This window comes from Leptodactylus fuscus, chromosome 5 (genome assembly GCF_031893055.1).
Source record: "Leptodactylus fuscus isolate aLepFus1 chromosome 5, aLepFus1.hap2, whole genome shotgun sequence".
NCBI lineage: Eukaryota > Metazoa > Chordata > Amphibia > Anura > Leptodactylidae > Leptodactylus > Leptodactylus fuscus.
Window position 1 is genome coordinate 147718405 of NC_134269.1, and position 12897 is coordinate 147731301.

The 12897-nt window shown below is 41.5% G+C and overlaps 1 protein-coding gene across 1 annotated transcript in view; it reads left to right on the top strand.

Moving 5' to 3' along the window:
- HMGA2 (high mobility group AT-hook 2) overlaps positions 1-12897 on the top strand; it is an 83787-nt gene that overhangs the window by 57634 nt on the left and 13256 nt on the right. The window contains exon 4 of the mRNA XM_075275877.1: positions 11043-11069. Within this exon, the coding sequence (XP_075131978.1) occupies positions 11043-11069 (27 nt within the window). The remainder of the gene's footprint in view (positions 1-11042; positions 11070-12897) is intronic.

The following is a 12897-nucleotide window of genomic DNA, read 5'->3' on the forward strand; positions in this document are numbered from 1 at the left end:
GAACATTTTTCCAAATACTTATTGCCTCTCAGATCCCTTTTTGTGCCTTTATTTGCTCCAGAATACCACTAGACTTCCAACAAAGGAGGACCTGTGCTCCCAGGAATTCACTGCATTCCATTCTGGAGTAGGCATTTTTCTGAGCTACAAAGGCCCTTTGGCAAATTCTCTCTAATCACTGGATTTATCCTAGACTCTGATAGGTGCCATTCATGAACATAGTCTGCTGTGTGATGGGGCGCAGGCATTAATGGGATCTTTTCATGGTACAAAAAACTGTGTAACATTACTGGAGGAATCACAAAGCTGCAGTTCCATAGTAGGGAATTGATTTCCCACCCACTTTCTTTTCCTTGCTTGTTCTCTACTGTCTCCCAGCAAGCTTTTTTTCCCCCACTAGTCTTCCTCTAAATACTTTTTTTTTTTTTTTCTATCACTTTCAGTTCTTGACCATGTGACCTGCTTTCAACCCAGTCTACTAGTTCAAAGCAAATTTCTCAACACTGAGGGAGTCTACAAACTGATACTGGCCATGTAAAATCTACAAGAAGTTCTGGGTTATTGTTCCTAGTCTAGCTTATATATAAATAACAAGGTATTCACTTGGAAAACAAGTTGAAAAGTAGGTTTTCTAGAATGCCAAACAATTGGTGCCACCATTACCAATAATGTAAAACTTAAAGAAAACAAGGTTGCAATGATTTGGAAACCTCATATAACCTTATTCACAATAGAACATTTAACATCAGAGGTCCAGAGGTGAACCTGCCCCTTTCGCCGTCCAAGGCAAACGACAGAAAGCCACCCCCCGGGACGAGGGGGCGGAGTGGAGGGGCGTGGCTAAGTGAAGGGGGCGGGGTTTAGCGGCATTCGCAAGCAGAGAGAAAGCACGGAGAGGACCTGCTCTCTGCCTGAGCGTGAGGGGAGGCTGCTGGAGCAGCGCTGCTCCAGTGGCCTCCCCAATCCACCGCTCGGTGCTAAGCCAGTCCAGGACAGCTTGTCCTGGACTGGCTTAAGTATGCAAAAACGCCGCCCTCCCTGGAGCCCTGTCATAGCGCCGCCTGAAGCGGTCGCTTCAGGTCGCCTCATGGGAGGTGTGGCGCTGCAGAGGTCTAAACATTAGTCGTTTTTCCATTTCATATGAAATTAAAAAATGAATTTAGAACTTGATGGCTGCAACATATTTCAAAAACGTTAGGAGTGGGCCATGTCTATCATTGTGTAACCCCCCTTCCTTTACTTACACACACATGTTGAAGTTTTTGGAGAGGAATTTTGTTCCATTCTTGTCTGTAGAATTTTAGCTGCTAAACAGTTTCTAGCTGCATCATCTCTGCTGGATTTTATTTTATTTTTTTTATTTCATAATGTGTCAAATGTTTTCTATCGCGGTGAAAGTCTGTACTGCAGTTTCGCTCATGGACTCTTCTGCAGAGTCATGCTGTTGTGATGGATGCAGTATGTGGTTTAGAGACGTCTTGCTGAAATATGCAAGGCCGGCTTTGAAAGAGACATTGCCTGGATGCAGAGGTGTAACTACCGGGGTAGCAGCTGCCACAGGGCCTTTGTGGTCTTTTGGGTGGGGGGTTTAATACTTAATACTCCATGGTGGGTGGGGGGTTTGATAGTCCATGCGTCTCATCTTCCTCTTAGTTGGTGACAGCTGGACACGTATTGGGCAGCGATCTCCACAGTGGCCTCCTCTTCTCCCAGTAGGATATAGAGTTTCCTCTTTTCATCTGCAGATGTGAAGTCTGGGATGTGGCCAGATGGTAGGAGACGGCCCTCACAGTTGAGTATTTGGTGCAGTATAGCAGGAAGTGGGTCTCGTCGATCGGAGGCCCAGGAGAGGTAAGGGAACATAAGCTGTGTTACTCATCTCTCCCGGGCTCTAGACAGGCTTTGGGCCTAGTTGTGTGACGTCCCTCACGTCACATGACCCGGGCCTGTATCTCGGGTCATGTGACGTCCCGGACATCATTGAAGATGGCCGACACCACCGTGGAGTGCAGCGGAGCCAAGGAGAGGTAAGTAACATTGTTTTTTACGTTGGTATCCCCCCTCGGTCTCTGATTATTTTACTCTGGGGTCTGAAAAGATAATATAATAATTGTTCATGGGTGTCTACAGTGGGTCATAATACTGTGTGCAGGGGCCAATATGGGGTATAATAGTGCGCGCGGGAATGCGGGGGGAGGAGGGGGTCGGTCGGTTAGGGTCTTCAGGAGAAGGGGGGGTGCATGTCAAAAGTTCGCCATTCCTAGTTATGCCACTGCTGTATGGGAGCATATGTTCTAAAAACCTCTATATACTGCTCAGCTTTGACAGTGCTACTTTGGATGTGTAAGCTGCCTATGCCTTAGGCAGTAATGCTACCCCATACCATCAGGCTTTTGAACTACATCTCTTTCAACTTCTGGCATGTATTCTCTGTTCTTTTGTGAATAAAATATGGTTATATGAAATTTTCAAATCATTATGTTCTTGTTCTCTGTATGTTTTTTTACATAGCATCCTAAGTTGTTTTTTTTGTGAAATTTGTGCTTTTCCTTTTTATATGGTGCTAGCAAACTCCACTATTTACTATTGGGGAAAAAACTAGCAGTAAAATGACTTTTTTTTTTAAAATTGCTAAAGACAAGCGTTTTCTGTCCATTGAGTTATACATTTGTCTTGACTAGTTGGTTACTGCTTGTACAAAAGCAGAGGTTCACTAAAACAGCACTTGTGATGCAGAAGACTGTATTTTAGCCAAATGTGCTTTAATCATATTATGGTTACTGTATAATATCTTTGTACTTAAAGTGGTTTTCCAGCCTAGAAATACTAATTGACCTATCAGCAGGATGGGATATCAATATTACATTATGGGGATTGATTCGCGATTGGTAGGCCAGAGTAAACCCAAATAAGTCCATACGAATTAGATCAATCAAGTGTATGTGGAGTACCAAAGAGGGAGTGTGGTGTTGGTAGACTTATGGAAACTAAATATTAACCGGGTGGGGGGTTTGATCCGGTATTTCTCCGAGTTTATTGGTACCAAGGTTCCCAGGTAAACAGGAAACCGGAATGAACCAGAAGTCCCCAACTGCATAGCTCCTCAAATCTGTTAAGTTGATTAACCTTTTCCTTCCACTGATGGATGGAAGTGGGGTCGGTCCCACGCCACTGAAGAGGGATCAGTAGCTTAGTTGCTTGGATCAACTAGGTAAGGCACAACCGTCTGGGAGAGAACGCCCAAAGCAGGATGGTTTCGGGCCGTAGCTTCAATTCAACATGGCAAATGGACTTAATCTCCCTCTCGATTACCTCCCAAAAGGGACTAATTTTGGGACACCTGACCCAGATGTGGGGGAGAGGTTCCTCGGAGAGACCGTAGCACCAACTTCGATCAGAGATAGAGGAGTTAATTCTTTGGAGGAACACTGGGGTTCTATACCACCTGGTGAGCAATTTAAATGAGTTCTCCTAAAACACATAGAGAAACCATGGGAACACAACAGGATATGTTTGACATTGGAGGGCGAGAATCCCAGTCCCAACTCTTTCCCACTCACTAACAAAGTATGGTTTGGGAGGAAAGGGTGATGAGAGTAAATAGCTAAGTGTGAGGAGGATAGAGTGGGAGAAGGACCAATAGAGTTGGAAGGACAGGGAGTGGGGGAAGGTCAATCTATGGTTATCTCCCTCCGACAAGGGCAGGAGGGTCGGTGTCAGTTAGTGAGGAACAGAGATGGATGTGGAGGAGGCAAGTGCAAACTGATCTGATATTGATGACCTATCCTTAGGATAGATTACAGTTTTTAGCTTATAAAGGCCCACTAACTGATTAACAACTTTTTTTTTTCTGCTTACAATGTTTGTTTGCATGTGGTGATTTATCATTTTAAAACTTTTAGGCAGAGGCCCCATGCAGCTTTTTTTGTTGCAGATTTTGCTGTTTGTTTTGTTTTTGTTTTGTTTCTTTTCTTTTTTTTTGGGGGGGGGGGGTGTTTGGTTTTTTTTGAGCCAAAGCCAAGAATGGCTACAAAAGGAATGTAAAATATATAGTAAGTTTTTATACTTCTGCTTTCTGTAAATTCACTCCTTGCTTTGGCTCAAAAAAACACAGAAAAATCTACAACAAAAAAGTTGTTTCTGCAACGTGGAGCCTTAGGGTGCATTCACACTACGGAACGCCAGCGTGTATCACAGCCGTACACGCCGGCGTTACAGCAGGGCTGCCGGACACTTCCCATTCGTTTCTATGGGAGCCGGCATGCGAGCGCTCCCCATAGAAATGAATGGAAAAAAGCAGTCCATTCATTTCTATGGGGAGCGCTCGCATGCCGGCTCCCATAGAAATGAATGGGAAGTGTACGGCAGCCCTGCTGTAACGCCGGCGTGTACGGCTGTGATACACGCTGGCGTTCCGTAGTGTGAATGCACCCTTAGGCTAAGGCTCCATGTTGTGGAAATGCAGTTTTTTCTTTGTTGCATATTTTTTTGCGTTTTTTTTTTTTTTTTTGGAGCCAAAGACAGGAGTAAATTGAGCAGACTGTAGAAGTATAAAAACTTCCTTTTATATTTTCCATTCCTTTTGTAGCTATTCTTGGCTTTGGCTCAAAAAAGCTAAATTTGCAACAAAAAAAAGCTGTTTCTGCAATGTGGCCTTAGCCTAAAAGGGATGATGGGCCTCAGATCAAATCTTGATACCCTATTCACAGAAAAGGCTTTAGGGTCCATTCACACAGAGTTTGTTTAGTGAGGCTTTTTTTTTTCCCCCCTCTTTGTTAGCAGATTTTTTCCGCTAGCAGAAAAAATGCTTCCTTCAGGCGGATTCCACCTGCAAAAACCAACGCAGTCAATGGTAGGTGGAAAATCCACGTCGCAGAATTGGCAAAAACAGCATGGTCCATACACTGTGCTGGAGGAAATTCCTGAAGCGGATTTTTTCCTCACCAAAAAAACCTCTGTGTGAATAGACCCTTACTGGTCTCTTGATCAGTGAGGTTCCCAGTGGTTAGATACCATTAGGTTTAACTTTCATGATATATCCCTCTGGATTTGCCATAAAATCCTACTATTTTGGACTTTTTTTTTTTTTTTTGTTAAAAGCCATTTTTCAAAGCTGTCTTCTCATATTTCTTGACTTTGCTTAGTTGTAAATCATTCTTGGGGAAGCACATCCCATTATTCTGCCTCTCCTCTGGAGGAAAATAATCAGGGATTACTATGTACCTAATGAGTTAAGACATGTCTTATCCAAAATAAAATCTATTATCTGTGGAATGTAGGCGGTTGTTAGGTGCAGTACACCCTCTAGGCAGGAAGCTGAGATGATAGCTTGCCTTTTATATAACAAATGCCATATCAGGATAAAGTAGGCTATGCCGCCAAGCAACCTCCCTAGTCAGTTTTGTGTGGCATTGGCAATTGGTCTGTCACAATGATGGGGAAATCCAGTATCTTCTACTGGTGGTGGGTTTTGGGTTTTTTTCCCTCTTTTTTAATTAGCATCATGTTCACAGTGGGCATGCAAGTATTGGTAAGTTATTTTATAGTTCCATTGGAACAGATTTACTAATACTAAGTTTTAGACCATAACCAGATTTATCACAATATCCAGCGTGTTTAGACTGTATCTTTTTTCTGCTAAACCACACACTCTTGTCTAGCATGGCAGAAACATTTGAGATACTAAATCACCCATAGGTACTTGTGGATCGTGATTTTAGTGTCCCAAACTGCCCTGTAATAAAGCTATCCACTCCTGCAATAAAAAAAAGAAGAAAAAAAAAAACGTACCCTGCTTCTGTACCCCTCGTGTCAGACCACCAGCACTTGTACATTCTTTGCTATACTAAACTAGTAATCAGTCTGATCAGATTAATCTCCAGGTAAATATAAAGGTTTCTTTAATTAAGGGAGCTTTACGCGGAGTTTACGCTCCGCTCATTCATACGCGTAAACACGTGTCAAAGTGACCGCTGTAAAACACAATCCCATAGACTTCAATGTGTGCCGGTCTAACGTGCGCTACACATTGAAATCAATGGGTTTAAAAGCCTCCCATTGATTTTAATGTGTAGCGCGTGTAAGATCGGCACACATTGAAGTCTATGGGATTGTGTTTTACTACGGTCACTTTGACACGTGTTTATGCGTCTGAATGAGCGGAGCGTAAACTCCGTGTGAAGGCTCCCTAATGGTGGGCACAGATTGTATTAAAACATGGTACTTTGGGACAATAATGTAATGTAAGGTCCTGTGGGTAGTTTAGCGTTCTCTTTAAATTAGATGCAACAATATGTATCAACATGTGCGCAGCTGTTCCAAAATCTACAATGCAATTCTGTTGGAGATTTGACAGCAAATGTTTCTTATTTTCAGCTTGCAAATATTTAATGTTGTTCTAAAATACCTCAGTAAATAATAGTAAAATAAAAGATTAAAGTTCTTATAAATGCACATTTGTGAATTTTCTTCTCGCACAAAGTTTTTGCTTGGAGTTAGGAGTTCTCTAGTGCACCTTGTAACAGTCATAGAACTACACTGTCTCTAAGGCAAACTTGGCTGAAGAAGTGACAAATTGAGAAAAAAAAAGGCCAACATCCGCACTTTGGGTTTGTTTGTTTTTTTTTTTCTTCAATTTGTAAAAAAAAAAGTGACGAAACAGATTTAAGCCGGGGCCTCAGGTCGCTAACACACAGCAATGCATATTACATTACTTGCAAAGTGGATAGTTGCTTATCATCATCACAAAAAGAATAGTCGTCCTCCAGTCATTATTCCTTTGTCCACTAGATGGTGTCAATATGAACATGTTCTGTCCTCAGGTGCCCAGTGTGCTCCGAAGCTATAGAGATTTAGTGGGTAATGTGTACACGGGATAACATGACTTGTATGTTATGTTTGATTTCAACTTTTTTTCAGTATTTATCTTAAAATGGATCCAGCACATTTGTCAGCTGTCTGAGGTTATATTTTTTTAGTTGTGAGGAAAGTATTTCATTTGATGTGTGTAAATGAAAGGGGTTTTCTCTTTTTGTGCACAAATCTTATGCAGCTTTTTAATGCACATGGGCAAATTACACTAAAACTCTGATTTAGACACCGTTCTTTACAATGACAACATTGTGAACTGCGCCAGATTTTCTATTGTGTTGTGTGGCAATAGAAAATCTGGTATACTTAAAGAATAATTGAGTGAGTATAATTCACTAGTATTGAAGTGCTCTATTTTGCTTTGTAATTTTGCAGCTAAAATTCACATTTGCCTATTAGTTTATGCATCTTGTTCTTAATTTTAACCACACCCCATTTTCAGATGTATTTGCGAGAGTGTTGCATTTCTGTATTAATAGGCGCAACCCTTTAGTAAAGGTGTTGGAGTTTTATATCTGGCAGATGCGCTTTAGTGTTTTTCTCCTGTAGTAATGTTAATCCATCTGTTTCTAGATCTCTGCTATCAATGAAATGAAACTTGCTTGTTATGCAGAGCCTTAAATGCAGCATCTACAGACCTCTATAAGGACCCATTATATCTCTGTATTTTGTTTGCTATCACGTGTGGATAAGAAGTCAGTACACATTAAACGTCTTACATGTTGTAGATAAATAGAATTTGTGGCCATCTTTCTTTCCAGTTAAGGTTCATTTACTGAGTGTGTGAACGTGCTAGAAGTTCAAAAGCGCACACCATTCATAAATCTAAAAACACATAAAGAAAAATCCTACATGTAGTGTCTGGAGCCACTGGGTGCCACAAGCTGGAAAAACATGCACACTGTTATAACCCTGACAAGCACTGAAACTTTCAAGGGTCTGTTTGTATGGTGGTCTGAGAAGTATGGAGTTCATTTTTTAGAAGGGCAGCTTTCAGAATTGCTGTGACACATACTAGGCAGGATGCCAGAGCTGGCCCGCTTTCAGACTTTGTCTTTCCCCTCATTGAAGTGTCAGAAAGTAATTCATGGAACATTTGGTAGAGCTGGCAGCCCTTTCATTGAGTTCTAGTGTGGCAAAGTCACATGAGTTCAGGACCTTAAGCCAAGCGATGCACAGTGATTTCGGCTGGGCTCACAGTGCATTTCTGTTGCAGTCGTGTCACTATTTTTCAATCAAAGCATGTTTAAGAACTGCTTTTTGGTTTATTTCTTGTTTGTTTTTTTGAACAAGCACACTTTTACTGTGCATTCAGCTGTAAGCTAATTACCATTACATTGAAAACCATATTTCAACATTTGTTGTTAAGGTATTAATGTTGGAGATGTTACCGGCAATGTATGAAATCCGGCATTCTATAGAATGCCTAAAACTAGCCGGCAATGTATGAAATGATTCGTCATGTCACACATTGCCTAGGCACTCTATACAATGCTGAATGAGAAAGCGGCAAAGTATGAAATAGGTGACATTCTCACTTCGGCAAGGCACTAGCAGCATCTCCGATTGCACGTTTCTAGCATGAACCCACCGCCCGCGCACATGCGTGAGACGACAGTCTCTGCCGTTGCTTAGACTTAGTTTTGTTCGTGAATGTCCATGAAAAATGTGGGAGGAGGAGCAAGCTGGAGTGTTGGAGAAGGACATGAAACAACGATTCAATGAGGAACTGTCCAAAATTCTAGGGAATGCTGCCAAAAACAGTATTTGCTTTGGCCCATAATACATTTTGGGTTTTGTACAACTTTCATTGTATTTTAATTCATTTTTTGGAAAAGGCACTCTCATTCTGTGTTTGGTTTTTCATACTTTGCCTAAATAGCATTTGGTACTCTATACAATGCCTAGGTATTGTATACAATGCCTAGGAAAAGTATGTAACGATTCTCCCATTACATACATTGCCTCAAAACTTTGGGCATTCTATACAGTCCAGAAAATAAAAGCTGGGCACTCACCGTTGGAGGAGTATAAAAATATTTCAAACCTCAACAAGTTGTTGAGCTTGAAATAGAGCTACAAGTGCGAAACGGCTGTCACTATCCTCTCCCAGGCGTGCCTCCTCTCGTATTGTATTTTACACAGATGTTTGAAATAAAGGTTTGAAATATTTTTATACTTTTCCAACGGTGAATGCCCAGCTTTTTCTATTTTCTGGACTGTATGTGGACTTTTTTACTTGGTGTGAGCACCACAAGTGAAATATATGGAATTTACCCCTGACCTTCCATAGCATAGTTTGTATGCATGCAGTAGTGCCACCTCATCCTTTAAATTTTTTCTTACATTCTATACAATGGCTGCTTTTCATACATTGCCTGTAACAGAGACACTGCAAAATCTAAGGCAAATTGGTTAACAGAGGAAGGAAAATACTACAAAAACACAGCAAAAATGAATTTGCTATGTAGGGTCTTAGCCTACAGAGGTTACCCCTGAAGAAAGTGTGGCAGCGGCTTTAAGTCCTATAGACTGCAGTGGAGCAGTCCTATAGCACCTAAAGCTGCTACACTTTGTACAGCGAGTGAGCAGCATGGCTCCTGCCATGTAAACATGACCAGGAGCCGTACTGACCCAGAGCAGCTGATCTGGTGCTGGGTTTTAATCCATCAATAATACTTCTGCAAGGGACCATCCGAAGGATCCACTGGTCTGTGTAACTACACATTTAAGTGGCAAGAGTGGTGCAAAACCGAAAGTAGTACATTTTTGTACTAAGATTTGCAGAATTTTAATGTAATATACAGCAAAAGACTGGAGTACAAGGCATGCTAAATCTTTCCCACTGTGTGAAGTCAGCCTAAGGCTGGGGCCCCACATGACAAAAACGCTGCAGAATTATACAATCACTAACAAATCCCATCCACACATTGCGGGGAAATATGTGCAGAGAACATGCTGAAGTTTTGGAAATCTCGGCATGTCAATAATACCTACGGAAAAGTCAGTAGTTTCACTATAGGTATAATGGAAGCAGACAGTCCACAGAGGAAACCTCTGTAGACTTTCTATGAAAAGCGTTGCAGGAAAAACCACAATGTGTTGCCACTACGGTTTTTCCCGGAGTGCTTTTTTTCTGCAGCCACCTATGCGGGACCTTAACTTAAGGCTGGGGCCCCACGAGTCAGAAACTCTGTGGGGAAAATTGCAGTGTTTTACAGTAACTACAAAGTGGATGGGATTCTTGCGAATCCCATGTCACTTTGCGGTTAAAAACCACAACGTGGACACGCTGCGATTTCCAAAACCAGCTCGATTTTGGAAATCGCAGCATGTCAATTACATCTACGGAAAGCCGGCAGCTTCCCCGTAGATATAATTGTAAGGGGGCGTTCACACTACCGTCGGTGTCAGACAGGTAGTGTCCATTCCTAGTGTCCGTTCAAAATCTGGCACAGACACTAGGAGCGGACACTAGCTGTGTCCGTGACACTTGTCATTCATTTAAATGGCGATCGGGTGCGTTCTTTTGCACTCCGTGCCCTTCCTTAACTGTCCGCTTGTAAAGATGTCCGACTTTTCAAGCGGACAGAAAAACCCGACATGTAGGTTTTTTCTGTCCGCTTGAAAAGTCGGACATCTTTACAAGCGGACAGTGAAGGAAGGGCACGGAGTGCAAAAGAAGGCACCCGATCGCCATTTAAATAAATGACAGGTGTCACGGACACAGCTAGTGTCCGCTGCTAATGTCTGTGCCAGATTTTGAACGGACACTAGGAGCGGACACTACCTGTCGGACACAGACAGTAGTGTGAACGCCCCCTAACAAAGTCCGCAGAGGAAAACTCCGTGAACTTTGTTTAAAGCGCTGTGGGAAGAACCGCGATCCATTCCTGCTGCGGTTTTTCCTGCAATGCTTTATAGCTGTGGGTCATCCCATGGGGCCTTAGCCTAAAGGAGTTCTAAATGCAGTTTGTGGGGTGATCCGGTATACACTATTGGTTACACTCTAGTAAAATCAGCTGCAGATTCTAATAGCTACCTCTTCTGATTTTTGTCAAACTTGATGTGACCTGTTTGTATAGCATCTGGCTTACAGCCAGCAGTTTCTAGTCTGTGTTACCGTGATCTACATAAAATTAATTTGACTTCTTTTTTTTTTTTCTTTGCAGCCGCAACAGGAAAAAAAGTCTGGTCAGGTAATATTACTAAATATCCTATTTATTTCCTTTTTTTGGAATTTTGTTGTCTGCAAGCTGTTTGGAGAGGAATTTTTATTTTTTTTTAAAGCATAAAACATCTTCACATATTTGACATAGGTCAGTGGGGTACATCAGGTACTTCTAATGTTCATCAAAAATTAAAGCCACAAGACTGCTGTAAGACCCTTGAGAGTGGTTCATGCTTAGGAATTCGACACTGAATTTGTGAAGCAGAAAATTTCTACCTCAGGAATTTGAAACAGTTTTTTTCGGCCTGACAAAAATGGACACAGATTTGGATGCTTAATTTGAAGTGGAATATGGAGCAGAGTGTTGTTGTATCTTGTCTTCATTAGGCAGGGCCAAATTGCGTGAATTGTGACACATTCTGCATCAAATTCTGTGTTGGCGGAAAAGGTGTATTTTAGGATTTGACACAAGTAATTGAATATGATTTATAAAATTGATGTAAATGTTAAGTCTAATAACTTTGCATAGTCTTGTGTCTGTCTCATGCTTCTGCAATTGTTTCCTATAGTTTGCACAGTTTTGTACGTGACTCCCAGAGTGGAGTGACTTTGTGCCTTTTTTTTTTTTTTTTTTTTTTTTTTTTTTTTTTTTATAAAGGTGCAAATAATAAATCCGGCAAACGTGTTCCCCCAAGTGACCATGCCTATTTTTCTTGCAAAAAAAAAATAAAAAAAATACAAAGTAGCAGATAGGAAATTCTCATGTAGACAAAAAACTCTGTTAACATGTTCAAAAACAATAAACATTTTGTATTAAAATAAATAAATAAATGCAAACACTTCATATATCTGACAAAACGGTAAGAAAGGCGCAGTATACGCCAAATTCAGGCGCAAGCACATTGATAAATGTGCCCCATTGGGTTCAAGTATAGGCAAAATGAGACATTTTTTCTGTACTTGAGGCAAGTCTTTGTTGCCAGGGCATTGTGTGGGTGGGATTCACCTTTGTATGTACTGGACTACAATTCCCATGAATCCTCTCCCCTTGGAGGCCCAGGGTCTCTATTAACAGCTGCTTGCATGCCCCTCTATTATAGTTTGTAAGCTGATGCTGTATTTACTTTCCACCTTCTTTGCTTTTCTGTTGCTCATTAACATAGCATATATGTTGTCCAGCATGGTTAAACAAACAGCTCCTAAGAAAGTGAAGAAGATAGGAGAGGAGCCAAGGAGCTGTGGAAATGTCATGTGATCCGTGACATCCTATACATTAAGTATAGGGTAGATAACCACCTGTTCAGTTCACAAAAGGAGTCATGTAGGACTGGTGTGCAGAGGCATCTCTGATACATATACCACATTAATAAATGTAAGCCCTCTGCAAATCATTTTACACCTCTTAATGATGTTCAATTTCCAATATACTTTCTGTATCACAGTTTTCCAGATCTCTGCTGTCCTTCATTCTCCTTACTTCTAAGGGCTATAACCATGACCATGGTCAGAATTTTATCCACATCACAGTAATCAGACCTCTGCCTGATAACAAGCTGTGCTCCTATGTGTCCACTGCTCACTGACTGTATTATGCAAATCTGACTTCCATGATGTAATTAGGATGCCAGTGCCTCAAGTATGCACACCAAAAGAGGGCGCTGACTGAGAATGTGCAAGTCTATCTTCCAGGATGTAATTAGGAAGACAGAGTCTCAGTCAAGCAAACCTTTAACATCATGCCGACCTTCTCAGAGGCCTTTGTTTGCAATGATGTTGGGATTATACCAGATACAGTCTTCTCAGCCAAGGACAGATGTTTCGATGTATTTGCATCTCATCAGCTTGGCACAGAGAGG